The 18,882-nt window shown below is 50.9% G+C and overlaps 1 protein-coding gene across 1 annotated transcript in view; it reads right to left on the reverse strand.

Moving 5' to 3' along the window:
- Positions 1-18,882, reverse strand: part of LOC128269838 (uncharacterized) — a 78,589-nt gene that overhangs the window by 55,023 nt on the left and 4,684 nt on the right. Inside the window, exon 2 of the mRNA XM_053007242.1 lies at positions 11,536-11,717. Coding sequence (XP_052863202.1) covers positions 11,536-11,717 — 182 coding nt within the window. The remainder of the gene's footprint in view (positions 1-11,535; positions 11,718-18,882) is intronic.

Genomic DNA, 18,882 nt, shown 5'->3' on the forward strand with positions numbered 1-18,882 from the left:
TCGCGGCGTGGCGGTGAAACACGAAAACCGCTCGACTGATCGTCCAAACAATTAGAGACCCGTGGCCTGGAGTAGCCGGGCCATCCATCGCGCGGCTTGCTCACCGCGGGCGGAACCGAAAATATTTGTTCACACAGATCGCGGGGGCTGGCGAATCGGCCCCGGGGGTGCTGGTGGTCAATTTTTCTTTCCCGCGTTTTCCTTCGGGGCGTTCAATAGGCCGACGAGATGGTGGGCGTAGCCGGAACGGTGAGATGGCGAGAGAAAATTTGTGCCACGGGAAGCTTTCCACAATTCCGGTTTCAGTCGTTTCAAAAATTACCCTCGCCAGTGGCGGATTGCGGAGATCCGTTTGAAGCGTGTTGACAAAATTGTGCTCCCGGCATGAGGAGGTTCCACGAATTGAAGGTCAGCCCTCAGTTCGCAGCGAACGAGCGGCCGAACGATCGGGCACCCATTAGGTGCTATCAACCCGAGCAACACCATTTTTAGATACGCCGTTCAATTCAAAGCTCTCTCTCTCTCTTCCTGGCGCGAAACCATCAAACCTTTTCGATAGCCATTAAGTGCTTACACCATTATTATCCCACCCGAGCCAGCCCGCCTAGGAAAATCAATTCCTAGTTACTTCGGTCGAGGTTGCTCCGCCGGCCAACGGGTTCGTCGCTTCACGCCGCAAGTCTTTCGTTGGCCGGACTTTTGTCGTCGTCGGCGCAAAGCCACGTCCGACGGCGATGATAGTAATTCAGTTTGAGCGCGCGAGCGGATTAAATGGTGTGCCGTTTCGCGCGCCGCGCGCCACTGCGAAGCCTTGGCCGCTAAAATGGGAATATAAATAAATGTTGAACAAATATTGAATAGAATCCGCCCTCTGCCCCGTGCCCGCCGACACTTTCTCCGTCCCCGTCCGGGGGGTGGGTACGCGCGGCATGCACTAAATGAGCAATTTGAGGCGGTAAAACCGGTGTTTAACGCGCAGCTCGCGCGGAAGAGATTAGAAATAGGGGCTGCTGCTGCTGCTGCCGCGGTTGCTGCGGCGGAGGCCGCTGTTGGAGTCCTGGGTGTGACTTCTGGCACCACGAATCGCTCGCTCGGCACCCGCCCGGTCGGTCGGGTAAGTTATGGCGGAGGCACGATCGCACGGGGGGAGATCGCATTCAAAGCCAGCGCGTATGTGTAGAAAAACGAACGGTGGTACATAAACAAGGACGGCGCAAACGGAGCCGCTTGTTAGGGTTCCGCGTGTTACAAATGAACCAACAACCTAACATTTACAACCATTTTGGCGCGTCACCGCGGTGCACCCTTTTTTCCGCTTCACTCTCGCCGTCACCAACAATGGCCCCCGAGGGTCCCGCGGGGCCCACCACGGCGAGTAGCGTGAGAAAATCATCCATCCGCGATCGCGGATCGCGGTCCTATCGCGGCTTGCTCGGAGGTGCGATCGGGCAACGTGCGTCCGATGGTATCCAATCAGCGTGCGCTGTCCGACTCCGCGGGCCATTCCACGGTCCACGCAACGGCATCCTTACCGTCCTCATCCTCAGAGTGAATGAATTTTTAATTGAATTTATTTGCCGCTCGCCGCCGTGCCGATGCTCTATTTGTCATCGGCTTCTGGGCTGCTTGTTCTTGCTGGATTGAATCGACCGATCGGATCCTCGCACCCTTTTACGGATGGCAATTTATCGGAGCGGATCGATTGCGTTAGTATAATTTTCGTAATTTTCAACTTAGCACCAATCAATCCAACATCAGCACGGTGGAATGTAATCCCCTTTTATAATGCGCAATTTCTATTACAGCAAGTTTTACGAGTTAAACGTATAAACGCTATATAGAATTAAACTTTAAACTAAGTTTGTTTACTTAAATAAGCTACGATTGAGCTATTTTCTGCAAGCGAATGCCTATTATTTTGCCCAATATCCATCAAACCGTTTTGAGATTTATTTGTCCTACTTTTTGCACAATGTTTCTTGGATTAAAGGCTCCTCAAAAGTCGTCGGAAAGTTATGGTCACAACTCTTAACGTTAGAAAAGTATCACGATAGCAGAATGAGTGCACTTTTGTTAAAATCTTTTCATTGACATCTAAAACTCCAACTGTCCATGGAAGGTTAAACTCAAACGAATCGGTTGTAAAATAGACTTCAAGAAATTGCTTCACATCAAGCATTTGTGGATCCCAACTACATAAGTAAACTTGCATTATTCTCTACGATTTAAAGCCGAAGCGTAGACTTAAGGATAATCCTGGCAGCAGATTAAAAGAAAAGTCCATAGACCTAATATTTCCATTAAACATGTCATTTCATTTCAAAGTGCCGCTATCCACTGCTTACGGGGCGATCAATAAACACTAAGCAAACAATAATTACCGCGCTGAAATGTTTTTATTAAACACTGTCCAAGCGATCAACGTTGACAACGTCGGCGCCACGACGGGATCCAAACAACTTATCATGCCGGATGAAAATAATGAAGCTCATGTCTGCTCATTTGTGTTGACATTTTCTATTACCCGCCGAGGCACTTGCCTTGCCTTAGCTGTCACTCCGACCGACGCCGCGTCGGTGACGCGTTTTAAAGTTCGTTTAATTTTAATTAAATGATTCGCAACAAGCCGCCCTTGCCGAGCGCGCGCCCCTGCGATTTAGCTGAGCCTGAACTAAGACCGAGGATCGGATCGACGGGTATGGGATTAGAACAAATTAATTCTCATTCCGTCCGCGAAAGGATTCCGAGCCGGCGCCGGGCCCGGGGTAGACGATAGCCTCCGGAGATTTTGCGTCCGTTTCGTTCAGAAGCATAAGTGGAAGGCGCGCGCGCGCACCAGCATAGGCGACATATGACAGATCGTGAGTCGTGCAGCAGCGCCACTGCCAACCACGGATCGGTTCACTTTGGTGTCACCCACATGCGACGCTAGCGTGCACTACCATTCCTGGGGTGTGGCCGTACACGTTGGGGTTCGTGGCTTACCGACAAGTCTTTCGTTCGTTCGTTCGTTCGTCGGATACCCCCGTCGTTTTCTCACTCATTATTACATTCTCATCGCCCCTATCTTCGATTACATTTGTCAAGGGAGACCCACGGACCCCGGATCTGGTGTCGTTGGTCCTGATCCTAAGCGGTTGGCTGGTCCCAACACACCCTAACAGCTAGGGGTTGGGCCTCCCGCTTCTTAATTGCATGATTCTGACAACGACAAAACAAACAAAACGCAGCGCAGTGCAATCGAAGTGGCGAACCTCAGCCCAAGACCTTACCGGGCCACGAGGTAGGGTTGAATGTCTAATGGCGAATGGAATGATTGATGACTGCCCAGCAACAATGATGCAAATATACGATCGGAAAGCACCAGACAAATTGTGGTGTTTCATGTGATAAAAATGAGAACAGAATGAACCAGAAATAGGGCACACTTTTAAATTATGTTTCTTTAAAAGTTTTACTCAAAACCCAGTGCCTTTGTTGTAAGTATTAATGATCGGCAGTACTAGTTGCCTTCATGATGTGGCCATTCCGATCCATTGTCACCGACAAAAGCCATCGCGCGATGCACCATAAAAGCTCTTCCCGAAGAAGATTGGACCCGTCCGACAAGAAAACGATCGATCTTTCCGTAGATCAACGGACTAACCAACCTTGCTGTCAAAAGGTTACCGAGTCCGTAGCGTCGCCGGACAGTTCCTATTCGATGCTTTATTAGCCAACAAACGGTGAGACGACCTACGGTGAGCTTTTCAAATCGCGCCTGAATAGATTCAATTACGGAAACAGAACTCACGGTAGGTCTGTTCGGCCATATCGGTGTCGATTCCTGCTCGCGGAAAGCGAAACTCCCCGCGCGCACGGCGGAATATGATCGACGCTTGGCGAAGAAGGCGATCGGTCTCGCTTCTCACGCCGCCATTAGCGAGTGTCTTCTGAGACATTCCTTCTTCCGAAGTCCTTTCGGTGGCCCCGGGCACCGGCCGTTTCGGTAACGGCCCAGCAACGGCTCGACCAGAGGGGAATGAACTAGCCCCGAAAACCGTCCCCACTCGCCCCTCTCCCCCACGGTCAGGTTTGCTTTAATAATTTCGTTACGGTGGTTAATCGTTCTAGTTAGCATCCCGACAGGTACCGGCTGTGGCTCGCGGCGGGAGCCCGACGAGCTGAGCCGTGGCCGTAGCCGGGCGGGTGCTGAGGGCTGTGATGAACCGAGCGAATGCGGGTCGCCCAACGCAATCGGGCACGAGTGCCTGATGCGGCGGAACGTGGAAACATCCGTCTATCCCGCCATCGATCGATCGATCGTGTGTCGGTTCGATATGATTGGGGAACAGGTTCCTATTCCGTTCCGCCGATCCCAGCTTGGCCCGAAATCGATCCGCCAAGCAAACAGAGAAACAGAGTCCCGGCCGGGGAGCTCTTCGGAAGCCCAATTCGCTGCCCGCTTATATATGTTGATTATTTTCGATGACGATTCAAACTTTTCAGCCGAGAGCGGGAGGCCACCGGGCCTCCGCCGCCCGTTATTGATTACTCATCGCACCCTGCAGGGATCGCACCCGTAAGGATCGGTGAGGCCGGGAGGTGTTGTGCCCGTAAATTGATAAATTAGCTACGGCCTGCCGGGATGCTGCATGTGCGCGATTAATTGATTTCTGCAGTCCGCGGTCCGTCGGTTCCGATGATTGGCATGGGATTTATGGGCCAGCGGAATGTGTTGCCGAAAAACTACGGACGGACTCCTAATCGGGGTGGCCCGCGTGGAAAACGCACCGGAACGGTATGCCAAAAATGTGGCTTAGCCATTCGTTTGGCTGGGAGAGAAATCGACGTGGAGGTAACGAGGATGGAGAATAATATTTTCGCCTGCAGCTGGGAAATCGGAAAGGAATGTTTGGCCAATGATGGGATTTTTATACGAGACCATGCCTATCATAGTGTTATGAAAAGAACAATTCTTGTACTGTCTACAGTAAATTATTCGATATTTTGAACGGACCAGAAACTATTGAGCCTGGAATGTAATTTTAATTATTGTTTTACTATGTCGAAGTTGTTTATTTGGGTTCATGATTCTCGTGACTAACTAACCCTAACAAACAATTACTCCATCCATGTTTTATGCAACATCGATCATGTTCGACCATGAAGACTTCTAATACTCTTTAAATACTTGATCAATGCGATCGACTTAACCATGTAGATACCCAAACACAAATACAATTGGCAGAAATACTGAATGTGGCCCAAATAGGCAAATGATTAAGTGTAATAAATATTTCCAAATAATAAATAATAGTTCTTCAAAACATTGAAGATGGCTAGCAAATGCTAACTAACCATTTTTACACATTCATTCCTAACGAGGTTCGTTCGAATGGGAAACTCCTAAAGCGCCCTAAAAGGTTGGACCTGTTAAACCTCAACACTGGCTCAAGCACCGCTGTCCGGGAAACCTCGGGTTGATGAAAATCCCGCCCCACTAATGGGACGCGTGATCAGCGCCATCACCGCTCCTGCCATCGTTTGTTGTTCCGATTTGTCGCGTTTATTAGGTGGAAAATTTTCCAATTACTCCCGCCGACGCCCGCCGTACGGAGCGGCCAGGTTGCGGCCAAAGAAAAACGAACCGACCGGTCCGACCGGTGATGATGCGCCGGAAATGGTGCTTCTTTTTCGGCAGCCCTGTCCACAAACGCTCCGCGATCTCCGACAGATCGTGCCGCGCGCGCGCAGTTGGGCCACCGCCACACAATTAGCCGCCTAATTAATTGGAAGCTTGGTGCTTGTGATGCGCCGCACCGCGCAGTAGCGACATCTAACGGGAACTTTCTCTAGTGGTTCGGGTGGCCCGAGAGTGCGGCCGGCGATCGGTTACGGTTCGGTCTCCGGGACGGGACTGGACCGGACGTGATGTGCTTACGAGAAGCGCGCCTTCGAAGTGACCTCTTCGGTCGGGTGAAGCGCCTCGGCCATCACGGAGCTGTGGTTCATCACCGCCACTTCCATCAACGGCAACGACGACGACGACGACGGCGATGGCCACTTCAACGCCCGGTTCGCCGAGTTCCGGAAGGGCCCTCGACGGCTGGCCGGTTCTTGCTTTGACAAACCCTGGGGGCTCTTGGCGTGCGCTCTTGGGCGATATCTTTTCATCGGACCCGGCGAGCGGACCCCACACGCGCGACAAGGTTGCTAAAGTGTGGCGGGGGGAGGGGGAGGACCTCCTCGAACAGGCCACAGTCGGGGGGGGAGGGTGGTTCGTATGTTGTGCTATTTTGTTGCCAATTGCGCATAGGGCCGTCGTCGTTTCGCCAACTGGATGATGACAAACACCTCACAACCTGGACAACCTCTGGATTTCTCGAGAGATGGCAAGATGCGTCGGCTCTCTTCTGCGACCGTCCTCCAAGTGGGACCCACCACACTTGGAGCCGTCAGTGAGTGGGCCGCGTTGACTTGTGATTTGAACAGCATTTCCGATTCGAATCTCCCGCTGCTCCGAGTTCGTTCCGGAATATGCAGCCCCCCTTTTCGATGGTTTGTTTGCATAGCGCAAACTCCCAACAAGCAAACAACAACCTTTTGAGTTTCTCTTCCGTGTGTACATTTCCAATCATTTTCGAACACTCGTTTTGAGTTTAAGCCTTTTTGATGAACACCATTGATGAGAGTTGCAGCAACGTGCAGTAATAAGGAAAGAGCTCAAAATTGAAGAAACGGTTCAACGGTATTAGTAAGTGATTTAAGACAAAAACAGGTGCTCTGCCCACATCTGGGGCCACAAATTAGCTACGAAGGAGAAGGCACATCGGTGATGCCATCGCAAACTAAATTGAAAGGCAATCTTGGAATCAACACGCCACACATCCTTGATCTCTACGGCGACATGGGTGAGGTACCCTCAGAAGTTGAGGAAGACTTCCTTTGTTCCGGTTGACGATGCTGCACCCAGGTCCCACGGTTTGAAGGGCACCACAAAAACAGACACCATTATTAAGAAATCGCGATCGCGATCCGCGACGGCAGAAAGCAGGAAGATAATCGCTTTCGCCCTTGCGTATGTCGCTCTGCACCGAACCGATGACGGTGACGATGTCGAACAACGCATTAATAGTGTGTCGCGCCGCGTGGTGGTGTTCCTGCGTGCAGGAGTTCTCACAAGCCGGGTGATGACTTTGTTGCCGCCCGGCCGTTCTCCAACATGCGCCGCATGCGAACATATCTTCGAACATGTGCGTTGCATTCACATTCTCACACTCTTTGACCTTCGTTTAAATCATCCCACGTCACACAAGGATGTGTGCCAGTGAGACAGGCGACACCGAACGAACGAGTGGGGACCCTTGGGACCCCGTTCGTGAATAAAACAATAGTTGCCCTTTCGGTTCGTCATTCGATTTATGTTCGTCCGAAACACCCACGGGCCAAGTAATGGAAAGACGAATTGGTTCCCATTCGGGGCATTTGCATAACTTTCGCTAAATGTGCTTCAAAACTGATACGTGTCACACGTGTTCAACATAAGTTGAACGTTGATCATTAGAAATCGATTAATATTTACTATTATTTGTGCTACAAATTCTATTAATGTTAGATACCAAAAAGTTTATTTAAATGCAACACAGTTTCGATACCAGCAAATTTGAAGATAATGAAACATTACCAAATTTCTCCGAATGGTTTTTTACAAACTGTTTTTATAATTTTCTGCATCAAAGATTGTGCTCAATATTCCATAAGACGTATGATTTCCACGTTCCAGAAGAAAAATATAATTTCCAAGTCGATTTTACCGATCGAACGGATTGATATTTCCGCTCATTCAAGTGCTAAAACCATCGTGCACATCGATTAAAATTATTCAATTAACCTCCGTGTCATTTTTCGCTAAACATTCACTCCCCAACCAGGAAGATGGCCTCCCCGGGGGCGCCAGAATAATGTGATGCAAATTAATGTTTCCGGAACCCGGGCTCATCACGGGAACGGAACGCGTCATCATTACGTCCAAGGTCGCCGTCACCGCAAGGTCCCCGCGTTCTCCGCGTATGTCGCTCTCCGAAGCGTCCAATTATTGGCACGCAAAAATGCGCGAAACTGTCCCGAGACTGTTGAGTCCTCCGTTCCGCAGCGACAGCGCCGTCCGCCACGTTATGACACGTGCCCGAAGACAGCCCGCGCGGACCCGACGGAATGGGGCGTTCCGGTGTCCGAAAACATTTCCATAATTGACCGACCGGCAATCAGGCCGACTGGCCAAACGGTCACCGATGGCACGTTGCAGCGTTCCGTTGTTTGCAGCTTATTTTCGCCTCGTTTCACGCAATTAAAATTTCTATCGGTGTTCCGCTGCGCCACCTGGTAGTCGTCCGCTGGTGGCGTTCACATGCCAGAGGCTCTTTCTCGCGAACATTCGTCGAAACGTGCGCCAAACGACAGCCGGCGCGAATGTGGAATCTGCCGGGATGACGAATGGATTTGGGGCGCCCGAGGAGGATTTGGGATTCGGGAGCGGAACGCTCTCCTGCGCCTGGTACTCGATTTATTTAATTTCAATTATGCTCCACCGAAGACTCGAGACTGGCATGCAGTGCTACTTGTTGCGCCGCAAAAATCGGCTGCCCACCGTAATGGGTGGCCAAAGTTAATTGGATTGACATAGCCCAGCTGGGGCCACTCGGGCCTGAACCGGTTTTCCTTAGAGTATCCTTCTCCGAACAGCCAGCCGGGAAGTCTGGAAGAAGTCTTAGACTTTTGATCACGCGTCTTGGGCGCAACGAACAGGCGCGACAACGAATCGATCTCGTGCCCCGATCCCCAAAAGATGATGCTCGCCGCAAGATGGAGCGCAAAGAATGCGACCAATTTACGGGCAGCGTCTTTCACTTCGGTTCGGGCGCTAAAAGGGAACAGAGAGACACAAATCGTATCCAGAAAATGCCGTTCCTTTTTTTTACCGAATTCCCGCATCTTTCGAACACGTGCCGAGAGCAAAACGGTCAGAACGAACGGAACGAACCTTCGGTGACGAATGCGCGTTAAAGCGTTTCATTTCATAATTGATTCAATTACGAACGCTCCCCCCGAACGGTTAATCGGCTGCCTCGGGCAGTGGGGAAATTAGATCGACCCGGAATTAAATCGATCTTCCTCCTAATTATCGTTTGGTCCCAAAATGCAATTAATTTGGCGAAATAATTGTACGACCTTTATGATGTGTTGCACAAAGTGTCTCAATACACAGTGCCCCTGAAGCATTTTGTTCTTTTGTACGTTTTCTTTTTCAAGTTTACAACCGTTTCACGGCTTCAGCCTTACTGATATTCTTGTGTCAATATTTGTGTAAATGTAAGCCCTTGGAAAACTTCCAAAAAGCAGCTTCCTTTTATTGGCCGGTGCGGTCCATGAATTGAGCCATCCACCCGCGACTGGCGTGTTGATCTTTCGGATCAGATTTTGACGCGATCCTGCGGCGCACACGGCTTTGGGCGCGATGATCAGTTAGCGAACGGCTTCCAAACACCAAACCAAACACAGGCTCCGTCGGTGGCCGGTTGGCGCCATGTGAACAATATTTTCTTTCAACTTTAGTTTGTTTTCTACTGCCCACCGAAAAGCTCAACTAAATTCTCTGTCCCCGGGGGCGGGCTTCACGCCACGGTTGACATTTGCTCTGTAAATAATCACTCACAAAAAGTCGCCCGTCAACCGATCCGCCGGCCGGCCGGCCGACGCAGACAGCCGTGCTCTAATTCTCTGCTCAAACAGGGCGCGGCCACATCGCGATCCTGATTGCCACCTTCCAGTGCCAAAAAACTAACTAGACACATACGCATACAATTGCCCGTTTGGTCGCCAGGCGCAGAGGTTAACAAGGAGTTGACAATGACAAGGGTGGCCGAACCGGGTGGGCCTTGAACTAGCCAGACCCGGGCAGAGTTTCTTTCGGCTGCATTTTCTTCGAAAGAAGGTCAAGCATCGGATCGGAACAGATTTTCGGAGCACTCGGCGAGGTGTTAAGATCTGACGCCTAGCGAGGCCGTGACGTGTGTCAAGCCCGTCAATACCGGCCAGCCAATTTGGTTTGCCGGAGGTTTTTGTGGTCGCCATGGCCCCCGGCGCACCGCTTTTCTCGAACGCTTGTTTGCTTGTTTGGCAGCCGAGCAGCCGTTATGGATCTGTTTTGGGTCTCCTTTTTAGAGGAGTGCAGTCCCCACCCGGAGGAGGATTGATTTATGATTCCAGAGCCCGAACATGGCGCACGCGGCCCAAGGCGCAATACGAGTTACGGGCAGATACGGTGCGGTAAGCTGTGGTGACCGCTCGTGGTTCTTCCTACCGACGCAAGCGGCGTTATCTTGCCTGGCGGTTGACTGGCACTTGTAGCGTCGACGGTTCAAAGTAGAACAGATTCCGATTAGGCGCTACAAATTGTTTGCTTCACACGACATAACAATAATATGTCACTTTTATGGTGACGAACTTCGGGCAAACCAGAACCGTTAGCTGTAGCTTTCTCTGCATTGACCATGCACCAACGATGGCCGCCATTAGCGAACTAATTAAAATAATAATGACGATCGCTACCAGTGTTATCAGCTTGCAACTCCAATTAGATTAAACGGAGTAAGTGATCCGACGGCGGTCCTGATCCGTGCGCATGCGCTTCTCACGCACGCTTTGGCGAGGACACTTTTGATTCAAAAGTAAAAGTGAAGGCAAAGGTAGTGCGGTGCGGTGTCCGGTTACCGGTTCGCTACCCGGGTGGCCAGTGTCACCGAGAGCCGTGTGGGAAAAAGTGTACGCAAGAGTACGCAATAAAGCGCATAAAACCCATTCCGCGCTGTGCTGTGTCAACCGTTTATGGTCCGCCATTTGTCACGCTGCCGGGCGTCCGTCAAAAGAAGGACCGAAGACGCGCGTAGAGAGTAGGTACGGACAGTAATACATTGAAAGTACTAGCTACTTTAGGCTGTTGAAACAAACTTCACTTAGCTCACCTGAAGTGAGCTCACTAGTGAGTAAGTCGAAGGCATCGCGTGCCGGATGTGCCGACATCCCGACGGAGGCTCGCGAACGTCGGGCCAGCCGCCTGAAACCGAAACTAATTTACTTAACACCACAAATTGGATTTTTATCTGCCCGCATCGAGGGATCGTGTCGGGCCGGCTGCGTTGTTGCCCTGATTGGCCCGAACGAACGCCCGGTGCCCGTGAATTACTCCCGATATTACTTATTTATTTATTCGCTTTTCTACGCCACGAAGGCGAAGGCCACCGAAAACGGTAGCCCTCGCCCTCGGAAGGTAATCATCGGCCCTTGCTGCAACGATCGCGGCAGGAGATAATCAAAACGGTAGCGGTGGACGCGGTCACCACCAGCCGGCCTCCGGATCACGGCCGGATCTTAAGGCGCGGGCGGAAAGAGTGATGAGTAATTTAGGCATTCCTGGGCGTTATCTTGTGGCCGACCGAAAGGAGCGTAGGGAGCTTTCGATTCGACTTTGCACTCCCGACAACCGATCCGACTTACCTTGCTGAAAGTAGTTGGCTTTGCGCACGTACACACACACCAGGGCCATCAGCTGCAGCTGCGAGAGCCGCTGTCGGGTGGACTGCGGCAGCGGCAGCAGATCGCGCAGATTGGCGATCTCCGAGTTGATTAGGTCGCGCCTCAGCTTCGAGGCCCCTTTGGTAGATTTGTTCGCGTCGAATCTGGAACAAAAAGCGAGGACAAACAGTTAGTTTAGTGACAGTGTTGGCACAAATCGCCGCCGGTCGTCACCCACAACCCCCCGACAGACGACGCAAAGATGATTGATTGTTTAAAGGAGCGCAGAAATGCCCCACGCGGCCCGGCACCCTTAATGGCGTTGGAGGTTGCAATTGTCAAACGATCCCTTCCGGCCGCAAAATGGAGCAAAAACGGCGGACACGAAAATAATGGTCCAGCCGGTTCCACTTAGCGAAGCGGCAACCCCCTTCCGGGTGTCGGGATGATGGTGGGCAGTTGGCGGGAAAATATTGATCGCGGATCTCCGCCCGCCAATCGAAACGCGACTTCCTTCCCAGATTGACGTTCGATCGACGGCGAGACCCGGCCGTGCGCTATGAACTCTGGAGCGATGGTAGCGGAAAGTGAGTGACCTCTTCGGGTTGGTCGGCATCGCCAACGATCATCATCATTCGACCGAGCGGCGATCGGGTGGATTGTCATTAGTGTCGTCTCCCCAGTCCTGGGGTTCGTCGTTGCCGCCGTCGCGCAAATCACCTAAGCGCATGCAAGCGCACAGCGCACGCACGCACCCTGTCCCCGTTCGTCCGGGGAGAGGCTCAAATTTGCCAATATTTCCCACGCTTGTGCATTGACCCGAACCGGTGCAGCGGCGCGAAAAAAAAAAACGGTGAACCAATTTTCGTGCCCCACGGAAACCTGCTGCGCGGTCATGCTGCCGTGTCATGCCAAAGGGTCGCTGAAACACCGAAACGAATCGCGAAACTAAAACACAAACCCCCAAATGCACAGCCAAGCCAAGGAGACGTCGAGCGCGAAGACGAAGCAGCAAAATGCAAGACACCCGAGAGCCCGAGAGCCTCTTAATAATAATGCTAAGACTAATAACAACAATAATGCGATAGCGAAACGGAAAATAACAATCCGAATAATAAGAGTAATTCTAGGACTTATTATACAATCAGATAAATGAACACATTTGTTAAGCGGTTTGTAGTTCGGTCCGTCGTTCGGTCGCTTGCTGTTGTTTTTTTTTTCGCTCTGGTCCGGTTGCCGCACTCTCGCCGCACGTTGTGGCACCGGTTGATCGGTTGATCGGTGTGGCCACACAGCAACACTTTTCCCGAGCAGCCCACTTAGTGCAACGCAAACAATTTTCTATATTCCCGGTCCATTCGGGATCGCTCCGGTCTCCGGAACCTCCGTAATGGCGATACAAAGCGGAGTGAGAAAAAATGGGCTAAGTAAAACAATCGTGCAATAAACAGGTACGGCCGAAGAAGGGACGAGCGCGCGCACGAGAGAGAGAGAGAGAGAGAGAAAGAGAAAGAGACGACGGTGCCAGATTTCTGCCCGGCACGGCAAAATGGGATCGCGGGCGAGCCGCGAAAACATGCGGCGAAAAAGGGAAAACCCATTAAAATTGTAACAAATATCGCGTGATTTTACACGCAAACGTACAAATGAACGCGAGATCGCGATCGACAGCGGTCGGGATCGAGTGTGTGTGTGTGTGCTGGGGGGGTTGTTTGGAAGTTAAACGGGCGCATCCTTTAATTTAAATGCCCTCAAGAGGATTCGCCAGTTGAATGCTTAACGAACGCTTTTTAAAATTAACTTTTAAAACGATTTTTAATGTTTCAAGATGAATTTTCCCAATATTGTTATCGGTTTTTAAGGACTTTTGCGTGTGTACTATACTCATTTGAAGATTCATGTACCGTAGATTCGTAGCAGTACAATGAGACTCAGCATCCTCTGTTCGTAAGTAACAAAGCAAGCAGTGACTCACTCATCTCGTTGCCTAGCTCTCTAAATGATCTAAATAAATGATCAAGTTCTCTTCGATTCGTTTGCATATTCGTAGGAATGCCTGTTAGTCAAATTGACTAAAATATTCCAAAATTCGATTGGTATGATTTGAGCCGAGCCACATCGAAGCTGAGGCTAACAACCACATGCAAGTAGATGTTGAGACACCTTTTATAAACACACACAAAGTTACAAAGAGCTTCAATTTTGTTATTATTATTATAGAAAGGACAGAGCCGTATTAAGCCCTAACTTATGAATAGATGCAATAATGCTTTCGTATGGAAAGTGATGAATTGGTGCAGGACAGACGGAGGATCTACGGACGAGCCGTATCTGTTAATCATTTTTAAACAAATATTTTAAATTTTTTCATCGTGCTCTTAAAACATATTATCAATTTATTTCATCCCCTAAGGGTAGAGAGCTCGAGCTAAACCAGAGTTGAGGGTAAACTTTAAGGACAAGAATCTTTAAAGAACTGTCGGTGTACGAAACAACGTCTTTTGCATAGACATCGATTAGTAGTCTCAAAATCTGTGATTTCAAACGATTGATTTATTCTAAAATATGCTTCTCCAGCACACAGACCTGAGCCGTGAGTGAACCGGGCTTAGCTTCCTTCACACAACCCCCTGCGATAGGACCCTTTTTGGTGCCTTTCCTGCAGTAATCCCGGCACCGCAATTCTAGCAACAGAGCCACCACCATGAGCAGTGCGGTGAAAGGGAATTCAGCGTCCAGCATTTCCTATCCGAGGCGCAGCGAAATGGACGATGAAAAGGGCGCCTCCGAAGCCTTAGACATTTGGCAGGCGGTGGCTAAATTAAAATGCGCGGCCCCCAGCGCCCGACCCCAGTGCTTGGGTAGCGTGTCGCATAGTGCTGTGCTCGTTGGCTCGGTGACATTTGTATAAATTTCTACTCAACACGACACACCACCGAATGCACCGTCGCCGAGCGTTTGGCCATTTGTTAGTTAGGTGTCGCCTGTCAGCAGCGGCAGCAGCAGCAGGAGCAGTGTCCCTTAAAGTAGGCTTTCCGAGAAGGGACGGCGAATTATCCGACTTGGGCGCGCGCGCTCATCCGACGGCTGAGTGCTCCCTCTTCGGGTTTGCTTTCTATCGGGTCTACCCACCGGCTTGGATGGGACGCTCCGACGGGAATCCACAGCGTACGGCGCAGCGTACGGGTTTTCGCAACAACCTCAGCCCCGGGTCTCGGCAGAGTGCGCGCTTCTTCGCTACGATCAGTTAAGATCGGAACAGGTCGAACCGCAGCCCGCAAAACCCGGGACCGGCGGTACCCCACGAGGCCTTAATTGAGCCCACGGCGCGTGCAATGAGACCCCGGGCCGTCGCCTCCGTCGTCGTCGTCGTCGTCGTCGTCGGGTCCGGCTACTAGGCCAACAGCACATACTTGGCACTTGCACTTGGTAGTGGCTGCGCGTTAAAGAGCACAGCACTGGGCGGGCGGCTCCCTCTGGGTCTGGGTGACCTCTCGCGAGCCTGACCCCAAAACCAAAATCGCAAAAACGAAATTGGGAAGCGGCAACCGCGAGCGCGATGCGCCGAGCGTCAGCACCGACGACGACGACGCCGAGCTTCGAAAAGTAGATCGAAAACGGCACGAACCGTGATTAGGGGCCCGCGACTTGTCGACGAACCCGGCCCAACGATCGCGCGGATCCTTTCGGCGGGGCGCACCGGCGGGGGTCCTGTTAGATTCTTTGTGCTAATTAGGCGCCATGATAATTTGATTTTCCGAGTCCGAGGCGCACTGTCAACCACCGCGGTTTAGCAACCGTGATCGCAGCCGCATCCGTTCGAACCGGGCCATCGAAATTTACATTACTTCGTCCGATGGGCCGGAATCGATAACCAATTTGTTGCGCGTTTCGTTTGCAACGCAACGAAGAACGTTGTTTAATGTGCTTTAGGTCGACGAACGGACGATTCCGAAGAATTCTGATAACGGATGCCGTACGCGGCAAGTTAAGCTGATAAAACATCAATCATTCGCTCGGTCCTGCTTCTGCGCCCATCCAACCATCGATCGAGAACGGAGACCAATTCAAGCAGAACACACCAGCAAATCCCCATTAATCCCCGGTGCAATCCCGGTTTACGCTGGGAAATGTTTAAATAATACATCAAACATAATTCCTTAATAATCCGTCATTTGTTTTAATAATCACCGTGTGCCAGGCCGGGCGGATCCGGTGCAAATCCTTCCATAGCCCACCGAAAGGCCGCGCGTACGCGCGTACGTACGTACCCTAATTAGAAGCTGTGCCAGCCGTGTGCCAGTGAGCGGGAGAACGGAAAAAACTGGACGCAGACTGGACGCGATCAGCTTAAGCGATCATTACTGCAACAAAATGGCATCCCGATCCGCACCGTCCACCTACCCCGGCCAGAGGGCCCGACCGAGTGCAGCAGCCGAGCCTTGACAACTGCTAATTTTGTGCTCTAAATTTACAACCCATAGCGTTTAAAAATAATTGCACCACAAAATCCACCTTCCACCGCCCGGTTAAATCATACGCCCCGGCCGAAGCCTTCGCATCCGCGGCCGGATCGCGATCTGCTGGCACCTTACCATCCGGAGCCGTGGCCGGGTCCGGTACGTACGCTGCGTGTGCTGTACCCGTACTCGGACCATAATAATGATCCATATTTCCTCTTCATCGTCCGGGCGCGAATGTCGATTCTAACCGGGCGGATCCTTGCGATCGCCTTCTTCGCAAAGCACACACACACACAGTGAGCAGTTTTCCCTTTTTATCACGGGGCCGGATAAGTGCAAATTCCAGCCCAGCCAGCCAGCCAGCCAACCGAGATCGCGTATCGAAGATCTGTCTACACCACGCACGCTCGGGTCTCGGGCTCGGGCAGCGGACACTGAACGTGCCATCTTAATTACGTCCAGCGTGTGTGGACCCCGATGTTACCGATCGAGCGCGATCGTCGGACTTGCGAGGCCGAAAACCAGTGCTGCGTCTTATCACTTTTTGGGTCCAGCTCCCGGGATGTCAGGTCGGGATTGCAGATTTTCGGCCGATTACCACCGAATGTGTTTCGTTCGGTGCGGACGACATTCCCGGGGACATCGTCCAGCCCGACGGTGATTTCACGGTACCGATACCGCGCTTCGGCAGAAGAATGTTTAATGCAGCAGATTGGCACCGTTAGCTGCTGTGATGTGAGGCTGTGGGTGATTATTTTTAAAAAGGACCCGCGATTTTGAGACCCCACTCATGATCCGTTTTGGGGTTCCCGTCCTCCGCGTCCCACCGACGTCGTGCAATTATGGCGAACGGTTTGCGCGGCATAGCTAATTTTTGCCTAGTAGCAGCCGTCGCTCCTGCCACTGCCACTCCTGACACAAACATGACTCACAGCGCCGCCAGAAATGGCCACCGCCGCCGCCACATAATTGCCGACATATCAGGTTGGGGAAAAAGTAATCGACGTTTTTCACAACAGCTGCCTTTTGTGATCGATATCTCGTGAAGTATCGATCGTACAGCTTCAAGTTTAGGCTCGTTTTAAAGCTGATACTTTACACTTAAAAAACTGCTTTCACTGTTTATTGTTTGTTCCATTCGTTTGTGAGTTGCAGGGTGTAAATAATGGAGGTCAGCTAAGAGAAAATTCGGTACATTTTACAGTTTTTCTTAGAAAACGGTGTAAATTCAAGCTAGACCGCTGAAATTGTGCATGGTGTTTGTGGTGCCGATACTTTATAAGCTAGCTAGGTCAAATTTTGGTTTCGTCGACCCGTTTCAGCTATTTTTTTATGTTTAAGTTGCACCTCGCACAGGCAGATCCGCCATCGAAAACGTCGATAAAATCACAGAAAAAACCACAGTTCATCAGCAGTTTAGTAATCGGGGCATCAGCCAGGAGCTAAAGATTAACTATCAAACAGTTTTAAGCCATTTGCGCAAAGCTGGGTTCACAAAGAAGCTCGATGTTTTGGCGCCAACCTATTTACACCTAAAAACATGATGGCTCGAACTTCCATCTTCGCAATTTTGGCCAAACGGAATAAAATCGAACCATTTCTTCAACAGATTGGTAATGGGGATGAGAAATGGGTCACTTACGACAATATTGTGTGAAATCGGTCGGGGTCTAAGCGTGGTAAAGCTGCTTAACCGGTGGCTAAACCAGGAAAAACGGCTAGGTAGGTTTTACTAGGTGTATGGTGGGACTTGAAAGGAACTGTTTATTGTGAGTTACTTCCGTGTAGCCAAACACTAAATTCAGATCTCTACTATCAATTACTGCACCGTTCGAAGCTAGCAATCAACCAGAAATTACCAGAATCGGCCAACGGAAGAGGTTTTGTGGTTTACCAGGACAACAAAATGTTACGCACGTCTTCAGTGACTCGCCAGAAAGTTCAGGAGCTTGGATGGAAAGTTTTAATGCATCCACCGTATAGTCCGGACCTTCCACTAAGCGATTGATACCATTTTCGCACATTACAAAATTTCTTGAGTGATGAAAAACTGAGATCAAAAAAGGATTGTGAAAATGGATTACTCGTGTTTTTCGCCAATAACAACTAAGCCTTCTATGAAAGAGGCATTATGGAGGTATTTTTAAAAAGACAACAAATTTTTCAACAAAATGGTGCATATTTGACGCAAATCGGACCATTGGAACATCTTAAATAATGTTTTGAAGTTCACGCCAAAAACGTCGATTTCCTTTTCCCCAACCTGATATTTAACATTCCTCTCTCGGGCTCTCGGGAAGGCTCGGAGGGTCCTTACCGGTTTTCCACCTCCACGCACGCAACGCACCACCGGCACCGGTAATGGCACGCCCTGCAGGACTCGTTGCACGCACACACACACACACACACGCATAACGCTCCGAGGTGAGACGCATCGATTGCAAACACAGAACACGGGTATTAATTTTGCAGCCTCAATTAATGATCGCCGGCCCGGTGCCGCCGGTGCACGGGGCCGACGCGTTACCGTTGACCCCGCCCCCCCAGGGGGGGGTTCCTGCGTAAGGGTGGTATGGCTTTTGAGGCTTATCCGAGCCCTGATGGCTGCGTGTGAGTCGCGGTGGGAACCGCGCTCCGTGATAAGCGCCGAGGATGCGTGTAGCGCAGCGCAGCGATTTACGCGTCGCTCCGCCGATGATTGAGGCTTCTGGAGTGGCTCCGTCGGACCCAGGCAGTGGAACCGAAAGGAATGTGTTACTCACAGGATTTTGAAGCGTACCGCACGTAAAAGATCAGTAAGTGAACGAATTATGATTTTAACACCGTGCACTGTTCAAGGAGTTCAAACACTCTGCTCGCAGACATT

This window comes from Anopheles cruzii, chromosome 3 (genome assembly GCF_943734635.1).
Source record: "Anopheles cruzii chromosome 3, idAnoCruzAS_RS32_06, whole genome shotgun sequence".
Classification (NCBI taxonomy): Eukaryota; Metazoa; Arthropoda; class Insecta; order Diptera; family Culicidae; genus Anopheles; species Anopheles cruzii.